We start from the raw sequence: 14,605 nt of genomic DNA, 5'->3' as shown, positions 1-14,605 counted from the left end.
TCTAATCTCAGGGCTCCTGATATTCTGCCCACAGGGTCTAATCCCAGGGCTCCTAGCATTCTGTTACAGGGGTCTAAACATGGACTCCTATAATTCTGTCACAAGGCTCTAATCAGAGGACTCCTAACATTGTCGACAGGGTCAAATCTTGGGGCTCCTAACATTCTGTCACCTGGTCTAATCAAAGGACTCCTAATACTCTCTCATTAGTGCCTAATTTGAGGGCTCCTACCATTCTGTCCCCAGGCTTTAATTTCAGGGCTCCTAATATTCTGTCACCAGGGTCTAATCTCAGACAATCTCCAACCAGGGTCTAATCTCAGGGCTCCTAATATTCGGTCACTAGGGTCTAATCGCAGGGCTCTTAATATTCTGTCCCTGGCTCTAATCCCAGGGCTCCTAATATTCTGCGTCAAGGTCTAATACCAGAGTTCCTAACATCCTGTCGCCTGGGTCCAATCTCAGGGCTCATAACATTTTGTCCCTCTGTCTGATCCCCGGGCGCTAACATTCTCTCACTAGGGTCTAATCTCATGGCTCCTAACATTCTGTCACAGGGCACCAATCCCTACACTCCTAATATTCATTCACTGGGCTCTAATCCCAGGGCTCATAACATTCTAACGCCAGGGTCTAATCTCAGGGATCCTAACATTCTGTCACTGGGCACTAATACCAGGGCTCCTAACATTCTGTCCCAGGATCAATTTCAGGGCTCCTAATATTCTGTCACAGGGTCTAGTCTCAGGGTTCTTAACAATTTCCCACCAGGGGCTAATCTCGGTCCTCCTAATTTTCTGTCACTAGGGTCTATCGCAGGGCTTTTAACATTTTGTCCCTGGCTCTAATCTCAGGACTCCTAACATTCTGTCATCAAGGTCTAATCCTTGGGCTTTTAACATACTGTCCCTGGCTCTAATCCCAGAGCTCCTAACAATCTGCCATCAAGGTCTAATCCCAGGGTTCCACACATTCTGTCACCTGGGTCCAATCTCATGGCTCATAATATTTTGTCCCCAGGTCTGATCCCAGGGAGCTAAAATTATCTCACTAGGGTTTTATCTCAGGGCTTCTGACATTCTGTCACTGGGCACTAATCCCTACACTCCTAATATTCTGTCACTGAGCTCTAATCCTAAAGCTCTGAACATTCTATCACTGGGGTCTAATCTCTGGGCTCCTGATATTTTGCCACCAGGGTCTAATCCCAGGGCTCCTAACATTCTGTCAGAAGGCTCTAATCAGAGGACTCCTAACATTGTCAAGAGGGTCAAATCTCAGGGCTCCTAACATTCTGTCAGCTGGTCTAATCTCAGGGCTCCTAATATTCTGTCACCAGGGTCTAATCTCAGGATTCTTAACAATCTCCAACCAGGGTCTAATTTTAGGGCTCCTAATATTCTGTCACTAGGGTCTAATCTCAGGGCTCTTAACATTCTGTCCCTGGCTCTAATCCTAGGTCTCTTAACATTCTGTCCCTGGCTCTAATCCCAGAGCTCTTAACATTCTGTCCCTGGCTCTAATCCCAGGGCTCTTAACATTCTGTTCCTGGCTCTAATCCCAGGGCTCCTAACAATCTGCTATCAAGGTCTAATCCCAGGGTTCCTAACATTTTGTCACCTGGGTCCAATCTCAGGGCTCATGACATGTTCTCCCTCTGTCTGATCCCAGGGCACTAACATTCTCTCACTAGGGTCTAATCTCATGGATGCTACCATTCTGTCACTGGGCACCAATCCTCACACCCCTAACATTCATTGACTTGGCTCTAATCCCAGGGCTCATAACATTCTGACACCAGGGTCTAATTTCAGGGATCATAACATTCTGTCACTGGGCACTAATACCAGGGCTCCTAATATTCTGTCACTCTGTCGAGTCTCAGGATTAGTAACAATCTCCCACTAGGGTCTAATCTGAGGCCTCCTAATATTCTGTCACTAGGGTCAAATCGCAGGGCTCTTAACATTCTGTCCCTGGCTCTAATACCAGGGCTCTTAACATTCTGTCCTTGGCACGAATCTCAGTGCGCGTAACATTCAGTCATCAAGGTCTAATCCCAGGACTTTTAACATTATGTCCCTGGCTCTAATCCTAGGGCTCCTAACATTCTGTCATCAAGGTCTAATCCCAGGGTTTTTAACAACCTGTTACCTGGGTCCAATCACATGGCTCATAAAATTTTGTCTCCCAGTCTGATCCCGGGGAGATACAATTATCTCACTAGGGTCTGATCTAAGGGCTCCTAACATTCTGTCACTTGGCACTAATCCCTACACCCCTAACATTCATTCAATGGGCTCTAGTCCCAGGGCTCCTAACATTCTGTCCCCAGGGTCTAATTTCAGGGCTCCTGATATTCTGTCACCAGGGTCTAATCTCAGGATTCTTAACAATCTCCAACCAGGGTCTAATTTTAGGGCTCCTAATATTCTGTCACTAGGGTCTAATCGCAGGGCTCTTAACATTCTGTCCCTGGCTCTAATCCCAGGGCTCTTAACATTCTGTCCCTGGCTCTAATCCCAGGGCTCTTAACATTCAGTCCCTGGCTCTAATCCCAGGGTTCCTAACAGTCTGCTATGAAGGTCTAATCCCAGGGTTCCTAACATTTTGTCACCTGGGTCCAATCTCAGGGCTCATGGCATGTTGTCCCTCTGTCTCATCCCAGGGCACTAACATTCTCTCACTAGGGCCTATTCTCATGGCTCCTAACATTCTGTCACTGGGCACCAATCCCCACACTCCTAACATTCATTAACTGGGCTCTAATCCCAGGGCTCATAACATTCTGACACCAGGGTCTAATCTCAGGGATCCTAACATTCTGTCAGTGGGCATTAATACCAGGGCTCCTAATATTCTGTCACAAGGTCGAGTCTCAGGGTTAGTAACTATCTCCCACCAGGGTCTAATCTGAGGCCTCCTAATATTCTGTCACTAGGGTCTAATCGCAGGGCTTTTAACATTCTGTCCCTGGCTTTAATCCCAGGGCTCTTAACATTCTGTCCCTGGCTCTAATTTTAGGGCTCCTAACATTCTGTCATCAAGGTCTAATCCCAGGGTTCCTAACAATCTGTCACCTGGGTCCAATCTCATGGCTCATAAAATGTTGTCTCCCAGTCTGATCCCAGGAAGATACAATTATCTCACTAGGGTCTGATCTCAGGGCTCCAAACATTCTGTTACTGGGCACTAATACCTACACCCCTAACATTCATTCAATGGGCTCTAATCCCAGGGCTCCTAGCATTTTTACCCCATGGTCTAATTTCAGGGATCCTAACATTCTGGCACCAGGTTCTAATCCCAGGACTGTTAACATTCTGTCACGAGGGTCTCATTCCAGGAGTCCTATCATCCTGTCACTATGGTCTAATCACAAAGACACCCAACTCCAACCTGCCAATCACTCTGCTTTCACCTGCCAGTCACCGGGCTCCCATCTGCCAGTCACCAGGCTTCCACCTGCCATTCACTAGATTCCCACACGCCAGTCACTGGGCTCCCACCTGCAGTCACTGGGCTCCCACCTGCCAGTCATCAGGCTTCCACCTGCCATTCACTAGATTCCCACCTGCCAGTCACTGGGCTCCCACCTGCCAGTCACCAGGCTTCCCCCTGCTATTCACTAGATTCCCACCTGCCAGTCACTCGGCTCCCACCTGCAGTCACTGAGCTCCCACCTGCCAGTCATCAGGCTTCCACCTGTCATTCACTAGATTCCCACCTGCCAGTCACTGGGCTCCCACCTGCCAGTCATCAGGCTTCCACCTGCCATTCACTAGATTCCCACCTGCCAGTCACTGGCTCCCACTGGCAGTCACTGGGCTCCCACATGCCAGTCATCAGGCTTCCACCAGCCATTCACTAGATTCCCACCTGCCAGTCACTCGGCTCCCACCTGCAGTCACTGAGCTCCCACCTGCCAGTCATCAGGCTTCCACCTGCCATTTACTAGATTCCCACCTGCCAGTCACTGGGCTCCCACTGGCAGTCACTGGGCTCCCACATGCCAGTCACCAGGCTTCCACCTGCCATTCATTAGATTCCCACGTCTCAGTCAAAATACCCCCATTTACCTATCCTCATTCTCCAATCTACCAGGCACAAGACTTCTACCTACTAGTCTCCGAGCTCCTATTTGACAGTCACCAGTCGCTACTCACCAAGCTCACGTTTACCAATCCTCAAGCTCCCATCTACCAGACACTAGGTACCACTCTCAAGTCCACAGGCACCAACTCACCAGTTAGCAGACTCCAATCTGGCAGCCACCATTGGCTGACTGACTATCTACCAGCCTTCCATTCATGAGCCACCTTCCTTCGATGGCCAGCCACCTGGCCCCCTTCTGCAGTTACAATATTGTCATCGGCCAGCCAAAGCAGCAGGCACATCCTCACCATTAACCGGCCTTCAATCCAGCGGCCACCATCATTTAGTAACCAGACTTCTAAACACCATTCAGCAAATCTATATCCGTAAACTAAGAGGTTCTAATCTTCCACTGATCAGCCTCCATCCATCCCTCATTAGCATGACAGCAGCCCCCAAACATTTCTGAACTATATAATTGATCCTAACCGAATCTACATCGAATACATACATCTGTGCATGACCAGCTGGAGTCCAGGTGAACACCTTGCTACTGTAGAGAAGGGACATCTTCTGGAGTATGTGTCCAGCTGGTGTATATGTGCAATATACCAAACGGCCACCAGTAAATTGTCTGGGTGCTAATCAGAGTCCCTGTGTGCTCTATGAACAAGGTCATTTGAAACCATGGCTTAGCACTAATCAGGTGCCCATGTATATTCAGTGGACAACGTGAGGGTAGATATAAGTGTGAGGTGTACATGTGCATGCTAAGAATAAAGGCCAGCCACATATGTGTGCGTCTGCTAAACTGCGATCCGTGTATACCCTATGAACAAGGAGTGCCTGGCTTGAGTACTAAGTCGGGGTCCATGTATACCCTTAAAATACTAATCTTCCATACCTTGCCTCTTTCACTGCCGAGGGACTTCCGGTGCAGTTGTAATTCTCCACATACCCCACAGAACAGTTTACGAGGGAAAAGTCTGGTTGGCACACTGCCAAGAAGTGTGGCCGGAGGCGCCCGATGGCGAGCTTGGCGATGTTGGTGAGGGACTGACCCGCAGCGCACCCGAATAGGAAGGCGCCAACCTCTTTATACAGGATTGCCACGTAAGGGTTTGAGACGAAGGACTTCGATCTCTGGTGGAGGAAGCGGATCCGGTAGATCTCTCCCAGGGCGATCTGTGAGGAATATCAGAACAACAAATGTTACTCCTAAAATTACTCTCAGCCAAGGAGATCTTGAAGAAGGAGTGGCATTATTAAGTGAAGTGATACTCCCAAAGTACTCTTTCCCTTGGAGAAGAAGTGATGTTAATAGGCGAAATCCTGCTATCAAAACAACTCTCTACCAAGGATGTCTTTTAGAAGGAGTATTAATTATAAGAGCTCAAATTTTACTCCCAAAATGACTGTCACCCACTACGATGTCTGGGGAAGAGCGGCTACTGCTATTAGCTCTCCAAATCGAAACCCCAAAAATAACTAAGTTCATACATGATTAATAAGAGAAGGAGTAGTATTGGGAAAAGAAGGGTTCCAAAGCTCAAACTATGACCTTTCCACACAGAAAAAGGGCTCTCTCACAGGGAATCATCATAGAAGGATGTGGTATTAATATATCAAATGTCAATGTCAGCTAATGGGGAGTCATGGGTATTAATACTTCAACTGATGGAGGGCTCTTTCATATAGTGATCAGTGACAAAGGGAGCATTAGAATTGTAACAGTTGCAGCAAAAAAAACCTTTTCACAGGCTAATCTTAGAGTGAAAGAAGGTACCAAACTACCACTGTTCCTGCCAAAAGAAGTATCATATGGCAATCTGCGGGAAAGAGTAATTCATACTCCAGCCCTTACCCAAAATATTCTGTCTGAGGGTCATTTGCAGTGAAGAAAGGGTATTAATACACAAGCCATTAGTGCAAAATGGACTCTCACATACTCTTCCGTAGGGGGATGAGTTATTAAAGCCCAGCCTTCTGGGTAAAGATAGTGATCTGTCTGACACTATATGTATACGGATTCTAAATGCTGCTCCCGAAAGAATCTCACTTAGGCAATGTGCATTAAAAGGCGGGTGCGAGCTTTCTTACCTCCAACTCTCTAACAGGACAATCTTTGATGAAGGAGAGGTATTAAAATATCGATTGATACTGCTGAAAAACTCTCTTAGCGTGTAGACTATGGAGAAGTGGGGATAGAAAAACTTAATTTTTTTCTGCCAAAAAACGTTGTGACATTGTGGTCTGTAGGGGAAGGAGTATTTGTTAATGCTCCAACTGCTAATGCAAACATACTCTCTCACAGGGCACCAGAAGGAAAAGCGGGGTACTTATACGTTTGTATTCTGTCTAATAAAATGTATCAAAGGCCAATGGAAGGTGAGTCATCAAACCTCGGTAGTACTCACAAAAATACCTTCCCCAGTGAATCGGTATTGTTGCAACTGTTACATTAGAAAGATCTCACGGTGGTCGTTCATGAAACAGGCATTAGTATGAAAAGTATTACAACAGTTGTGCTAGCTTTCAATGTGATCTGTGTTAAAAGGAGATTATTAGTCCAGCTGTTGCTTCAAAAAGGACTCACATCTAGTGTGAACTGTTCCTGCATAAGCAGCATTAATACTCCAGCTGATACTCAGAGTTGGATTTTCTCTGAGAGCAAACTGTGCTGCAAGGGCGGATGTTAATACTCAAAATGTGACCGCCCAAAGAATGCTTGCACAGAGCGACCTTTGTGCTAGGAAAGTATTAATACCCCAACTGTGACAACAAATAGAATCTTTTTCAGCGCAAGGTATGTAGAATTGGTATTGATACCCCACGCACTGTTGCTAGGAGGACATCCTCGCAGGAAAATCTGGGGGAAAGTGAAACACTAATACTCCAGTAGTTACTACCAAAACAAGCATTTGCAAAGCAATCGGTCTCGCCTTTGGGACCTTATATTATTTAGCTATGCAGCACATTAGCCTGGGGGCTGAAACATCTCTGTTCTTTAACTTGGAGGGAAAGAAGCACCAAACTGTGTGACACACCAGGTATGGGAACACATGGAGTGAAAAATTGCCTTTCAGCTGGAAATGGTATAGTCCAAAGCTCTGTTTTCAATATAAGATCAGGGCCTTCGGTGATCATATCACTGAAAATACAAGATTTGAAAAAAATATTATTGTCTACCGGTGCTTGTGGAAGACCATTTCTATGGACTGAAATCTAGAGAATGCTGAAGTGATTCTGGTATTTTACTGACCTCTGCTGGTCGTTTTCTATCAAGACAGTTAAAAAGAGGCAGTTGCCAGAGAAATAAAAAAAAGAAAGTCCCTCAGCAGAAAGCGATTCTGGTATTTTACTGACCTCTGCAGGTCGTTTTCTATCAAGACAGTTAAATAGAGTCAGTTGAACAGACGAAAAAAGTCCCTAAGTGGAAGTAGACAAGTCCTAGGGCTGATCTCCAGAGCCCACAAACTACCTACACATATAAGTATATAATAAATATATAGTAAAGTATATACGAGAGGTCTCGTTGCTCGACCTAATGAGTCTGCAGCAGAACTGACCAATGCAGGCCTGAGAATATCAGACACAGGAGGGCTCACTCTCAGGGTGGTCAGTGCAGCAAGGGGGTAATAAACTTCCCATTGGAAGGACTCTACCTTTAGCGACCTGTACAAAAAAGAGGTATATTAGTACTCCAATTGTGATTCCCAAAAGGACTCATGCTCAGTACTCTATGGGGAAGAAGTATTAATACTCAATTACTCCGATAAATGACTCCCCGGGGCAATCTGTTGGAGGATCTAAGGGGCTTGGACACAGGCCTTCAGGCTCTTTGGAGGACACATGCCATTACATCAAGCCCTGTCTGGGCATATGTGGATCATACCCATGGGGCAAGTGGTCGCAGACACCGGGTGCACAATCCCACACATGGTGTATACAGGGTAGAGGGTATTAGCACAGTATAGAGACAAAATATCGACTCCAAAATATCGACTGGACATAATATCGAGTTTTAAATATAGACTGGACAAAATATCGACTGGACATAATATCGACTACAAAAATATCGTTTTTCAGGTAAGTGAAGTAATATCGACTGTATAAAATATAGATAGCAAAAATATCGATTTTTTAATAATATATAATATTTTATAGTGTATTTTTATGTAATAATATGTGTGAATAGTGTGTATTAATGTTATAAAATATTTTATTACATGAATTTTGTTTTTATAATAATTGCGTAATGTAATTCTGTAGCGGGTTGTGGGTTTATAGGGGAATAGGGTGGGAAGTAATTTAATAATAATTAATTAATTAATATATGTTTGTTAAAATTTTTAATTAATAATTAATTGATAATTAATTAATATTAATTAGTTAATTAATTAATATAATTTTGAACATATTTTGTATTAGTAAATAATTGTTAATTAATTAATTGTAATTAGTTAATTACATTAATTAGAGTACATTTTTAATATATATAATTTTGTGTTATTTTTAAGTAATTAATTTGGAAAAAATAATATTAATTATTAAAATAATTACAGCTAATGTTCTAATATATTTACTTTATTGTTATTGTTAATTAATAATTAATTGGTAATTAAATAATATTGATAAATTTTGGGTAAAGGAGCATTTTTAGGGTTCGGGGTCAGTTTTCAGTTCATGGGTAAAGGGGTATTTTTAGGGTTCAGGGTCAGTTTTCAGTTCATGGGTAAAGGGGTATTTTTAGGGTTCAGGGTCAGTTTTCAGTTCATGGGTAAAGGGGTATTTTTAGGGTTCAGGGTCAGTTTTTAGTTCATGGGTAAAGGGGTATTTTTAGGGTTCAGGGTCAGTTTTCAGTTCATGGGTAAAGGGGTATTTTTAGGGTTCAGGGTCAGTTTTCAGTTCATGGGTAAAGGGGTATTTTTAGGGTTCAGGGTCAGTTTTCAGTTCATGGGTAAAGGGGTATTTTTAGGGTTCAGGGTCAGTTTTCAGTTTTTGGGTAAAGGGGTATTTTTAGGGTTCAGGGTCAGTTTTCAGTTTTTGGGTAAAGGGGCATTTTTAGGGTTCAGGGTCAGTTTTCAGTTTTTGGGTAAAGGGGTATTTTTAGGGTTCAGGGTCAGTTTTGGGTTTTTGGGTAAAGGGGTATTTTTAGGGTTCAGGGTCAGTTTTGGGTTTTTGGGTAAAGGGGTATTTTTAGGGTTCAGGGTCAACAAATAAGATTTTAAAAAATTATTTTTATTATTTTCATTTATTATTTAATTATTATAATTTAATTTAAGTCGTTTTAAGTATATTTTAGTAATTAAAATTTAATATTAATTTAATTTAACACTGTTTTTAATAAAGTCGATATTTTTTACATCTATATTTTTGTTAACGATATTTTGTACTCGATATTTTTGTACTTACCTGTTTGTAGATACAAACTCGATATTTTGACTGTCGATATTTTGTCCACAATATTTTGGCAAGTCGATATTTTGTCCCTCGATATTATTTCAGTGATCCTATTAGCACATCTAACCATAGTCACTTACCGACACCGATGTCACCAGGATGCCCACGCTGATCAGCATTGTGTCTGACACGGTCTCCTGGCCCAATAGCGGGTACTTGATGCTGTCATCGTGGCAGTAGAACCCCCTGCGCACGGGTTCGATGATCCCCAGCTCACACACGAAGAGAGGGATGGAGGCTGAGACAGAGTACAACATTAGTAAATACACCTTTTGACATAAGATTGTAATTCAGAAAAACACGTGTTTATGAACACAACTGAAGGTCACTCATTGACCAGAAAGACACACAGACCTTAGGGCCAGAATCGGACTTCATTGCCCAGTTGAGGAGGACATGGAGTGACCTCATTGTCTATCGGATGAGGTCACACACTAACCCACGGCAGCACACAAGAGTACACAAACTGTACAGTGTCCATCCAGTAAATACACACCCTGGTCAGTGTCCTTCTAAGGAGGTCATTTATGATCTCAGTGTCCATCTGATGAGTTACGGGCAGGGTTGGATCGGGAAGGCGGGCATCCGGGCATTGGGCGATGGGCTGGTGCTTCTGGGTCACATTTGGACCTGTTTTTAGGGCCTCTGTACAACGGCCTAAGAGACATACTTTGTTCCCCAATCCCCTCCAGGCAACTTTAATGTGGAACCAGTATCATGGTCACTCCCTTGCTGTAAATTAAGGATAGGGGCCAGGCGTTGCTTTAGCCTGTGGGACATTCTCACCTCTGCGCCCTGCCTCGAGTGGCCTGCCCTGTCAGAAGTAGTCATCCCTTGTCAGGCCATCACGTTTAGGCCATGGTGGATGTGGGGAGGGTGGGAGTATGTGGGGACTTCATAGTGGGGTGCAGGTGATTTTGTACCATTGGCCCATTCTCACATAAGCCCTGCCTGGAGCAGCAGAGATGTGCTTTTTTGACACATCCCTTGCCAAGTCATCGCCCCAAGTCTATAGTGGGCTGGGATGGCAGGTGATCAAGAGAAATGGCCTCCTAAACTGGACAGGTGTTGTCACCTCAATCACAGTGTCTGTAGGCCTTGTTATGGGAGAGGAGAGGGTTGCATAAAAATGAATGTATCGCTATGGTGAGAGCTGCAGACGTTGGAAGTAGTTTCAAGCCCCAGTGTCAGCTCAACATCCTGTGATTCTGCACAAATTACTTAATCACCATACTAAAAATAAAAATGAATTAGATCTTGTGTAAAGTAACTGGAGTTTATGTACATTTCTCCAATGACTTTGGGCCGAGTTCACATTGCATAAAACTACAAAAAATATAACGAAAAATAACCGGCCAGACTCCAGTGACATTAAGTCAATGGTGATCCATGAAAGGGATTGATCAGGGAATGTGGGCCACATTTTGGGGAGTGCCTGGGCCTAATTGTGATCCCAATCCGACCCTGGTTAAGAGGAGACATGAGTATCTTCCTGAGAAGCGCACAGGGGGATCTCAGTTACTGCCTGAGAGGTGACACAGACCCAAAGTACATCTGACAAGGACACACACTGACCCACTGTTCCTCACAGGCACCCACAAACTAACCATAGTGTCAATCAATTCCGGTTCCTCTTTTATGGAACATGAAACCATCCATTTTCCAAGGTGATTTCAGAAGCACCATAAAAGGCACTCACCCTCTCACGCGTAAAATGGGAAATGCCTTACTTGCGGGTCCACCCATAATGCTCCAGCAGCAAACAGAGCTGTTTAAATGCAGATGCATGGCTTGTTAGAAGGGCAGAGAAATCAAACCTCATCGCAAGAGACTTCTACATGCTGTTCCTGAAGGCCAGAATACAATTTATAATAGCATGCTTAACCTATAAGAGCTTTTCACCTGGGCGGCCCCACCAAAAAACACAAACTGTTATTCACTACAGGAAGAAGAAGCACAAGAAACAAAGCTCATCTGAAGCTGGAAACCTCAAAAGAAGGGAAAATAGAAACTATAAATCAAGTTTCTTGTCTGGCTTCCAAACTATGTAATAATCTGCCTGAAGACATCCAATTGAAGGATGTCCAGCTTCGTTTCCATAGAAATCTGAAGACCTATCCTATAGAATTGTATCTTTCAAAATATAATGCTTTGCAGTTGTATAGTGACCCATTGCCCATTTTCTTGGGTCTGTGCTCTATAAATAAGTGTAATAAAAAAACAAATAGTTAAAATAAAGACTGAGGAACATACACACTGTCCACATAGTCCATCTAAGGACACTCATTCCTGTGAGGTTACTGGTTGGACTATCTCTTCCAGTTGGTAAAAAACAAACCCAATACCCAACTCTGGAACTCATTATTTTAATCTTGATCCACTTCCTAAGCAAGGTTGGACTGGCCTGTAGGGCAATCAGGAAGTGTGGGTGAGGTAGGCTGGTCTAGTGAAACAGCGTGTGGGCCTTTATTTAGCAGTTTGTGGGCCTGTTTTATCTGCAAGTGGGCCTAGTTTTGCTGTTGATTTCCCTGATATTACAAGAGGGGAGAGGAGTTGGCCTAACTGCTAGGGCGGTGGACCTCAAACTTGGGGAACTGGGTTACAGTCTCGGCAATGACACTGAACATCAAGTGATTCTGTGCAAACCACTTAATCTCCCCGTGCCTAACAAAAAATGAATGTGTCCTCATGTAACACAACTGGTGCTATGTAAAGCACTCTGGTTCTGATTCGGGTCAAGTTTGTGCTATATAAAACTCTGTAAAATAAAAAAATTAAAAAGCATTGCCTGAAGAAAACCAGAGTGCATGCAGGCTTCCTTACCTTACAAAATACCCATACAGCGTGCCTTTACAAACTTAAAAATGGTCTGATTGGCAAACATGGGCCTCTTTTTCAGCTATCTGGTATGCTAATGGAACCACTTTTATTGTGGTACCAGGGATGATTTTTTATCCCAGTTCGACCCCGTTCCTAGGGCCACAGACTGACCCGGAGTCCATATCAGTAGGTCACAGGCTTGACCCAGTGTTTATGTAGGAGGTCACAAGTTGTACTCATGGTCCTTTTATGAAGATCACAGGCGGGCCAAACTTCCATCCCTGGAAGTTAGACTCTGATATTAGCGCCTGTCTTAGGAGCTCAAAGGCTGTCCCTCTTTCCCACAGAGGAGGGCACGGACTGACTCAGTGTGCATCACGAGGTTGCACACTGACCCCAAGGCCCATCTTATACATCCGGACGGTGACTGTCTAACCTCCGAGACTACGGAAGGACGTCACTGACTGACCGCTTGTCCTCATGAGATAACAAACGGATTTCCCATCTGAAAAGTTCACACAATGGCTGCCACACCATTCCCATGTGCATACTGAATAAAACCAAGGGTCTCTCTTGGTAGGAGAACGACAGACCCTAATGTGACACCCGGACTTGCACTTGTCCGTGACCATATGAGATTGACCTCCACATTTCCAAGTGGACAGGACACTCTGTTTTTGCCCTAGTACCCACGTGCCCACATTCCATGGAGCGTCGTTTGCAGTAGTACAGTGATGGAGTTATTTATAACAAGATATTATGGGAACAATCTTATGTGGTAAATCCCTGTGTGAATATATTGCCTGGCAGTCTTCATTTGAGGGAACTCGTGGCTCACTCCAGCGTCTGATTCGACACCAGAAGCCGAGACGTGCAGGGAAATATCCCAACTCGAAGGATCTGTAGTCGGGTAGGGCCTTTTAAGAAGCTCGGGCGGACTGTCGTCACGTTACCATCAATACCTCAGGTCGTCTCTCAACAGCTGTCGCAAACGGACAAGATTTCACATGCCTGGCAGAGTTCAGCTTAAGTGTGCAGCGCATGCGCAGTGTCCAAGTACGTCATTCGACGGGGTCCTGTCGTGCCTGGTGGCGCTGTATCGCCAAATGTGTCGCCACTCACGCGCCTTAAGCTTCGCTTCCCCGCGTAACATCCAATCAAGTGAAATCTCCAGGGCGTTAAGGGTTAAAAAAACTGTACAGAACTTATCTTTTAATCTCACAAAAAAAGTATGTTTACATTTCTTCATGTGTGAGTGAACATGAAAGCAGCTGATTGTGCAAAGGATTGTGGGTATGTAAATATCCCATTCTAAAGCAATGCCCTAGTTCTTGAGTTCACAGCCAGAATGATTTATACTGCATTTCAGCGCCCGTTAAACAGAGAGAAAAGTGGTCCGGCTGAAAGTGTTTTTTTTTTTACATCAAATCTGGCTTCGGCGGCAGTTTAACTGTACCCCGGCCCAGCACATCAGCTCCTTGGCCGGAGGAGGGGTGTGGTGTGTGTGTAATGCGAGGAGTATCATTAACGACTCGGCTAAAGTCCTTCCGCGTGCTGCTTAAGCCACGGGAAGGGAATATGGGGCTAATGACCGAGTGCATTCCAAGTTATTGTTTATCGCGATGATTTGCTACAAACCAGGAAGCGTCGCATCATCAGAATTGTTTAACAAGCTTTTCATCCTTCAGAGATTGATACATTGAGTACAACAACATCTTTGAGTTGTTACACCTGTTATTCCAAGATAGATAAACTGAATAGAGTTACATCTTGCAATAATAACATCTGTTGTTTACAGTGCTTAGAAACGACAAAACAGAGGTATTGAGGGGCAGATTTATGTCGGACTTGCGCCACGTTTAAGTCGCCATTGCGTCACGCAATGGCGGCGTAAACGTGGCGCATCCCTGCGACCCATTTACAACGTGACGCATCTAGGCAGATGCGTCACATTGTAAAGTCCTGTGCCACATGTGGGCGTTCCGGCGCAGGGTGGGCGTTCCGGGGCAGGTGCGCCTCGCAAAAGTGGCTGAGTGAAATCTACAAGATTTCACTCAGTCACTTTTAGGCCAATGCTGCGTCAAAACCCTGCGCCTGCTTGAAGCAGGCGTAAGGCTTGACGCAGCATTGGACAGATAGGGCACCCCCGAGCCTTGCTGGAGCAGCGTCGCACTTGCGATGCAACTCCAGCAATGCGCCCTCTTTACGGCACAGATGCGTCACGCAT

At 44.6% G+C, this 14,605-nt stretch overlaps 1 protein-coding gene across 2 annotated transcripts in view; it reads right to left on the bottom strand.

Annotated features, from left to right (window-relative positions):
• LOC147748690 (phospholipid phosphatase 3-like) overlaps positions 1-14,605 on the bottom strand; it is a 90,650-nt gene that overhangs the window by 58,090 nt on the left and 17,955 nt on the right. For both annotated transcript variants that reach the window (XM_086963571.1, XM_086963573.1), the window contains 2 exons: positions 9,639-9,796; positions 5,000-5,280 (listed from right to left, as the gene is read on the bottom strand). In XM_086963571.1, coding sequence (XP_086819697.1) covers positions 5,000-5,280; positions 9,639-9,796 — 439 coding nt within the window. The remainder of the gene's footprint in view (positions 1-4,999; positions 5,281-9,638; positions 9,797-14,605) is intronic.

Source organism: Lissotriton vulgaris, chromosome 1_1 (assembly GCF_964263255.1).
Source record: "Lissotriton vulgaris chromosome 1_1, aLisVul1.2, whole genome shotgun sequence".
Classification (NCBI taxonomy): Eukaryota; Metazoa; Chordata; class Amphibia; order Caudata; family Salamandridae; genus Lissotriton; species Lissotriton vulgaris.
This window is presented reverse-complemented; position numbering and strand designations above follow the sequence as displayed.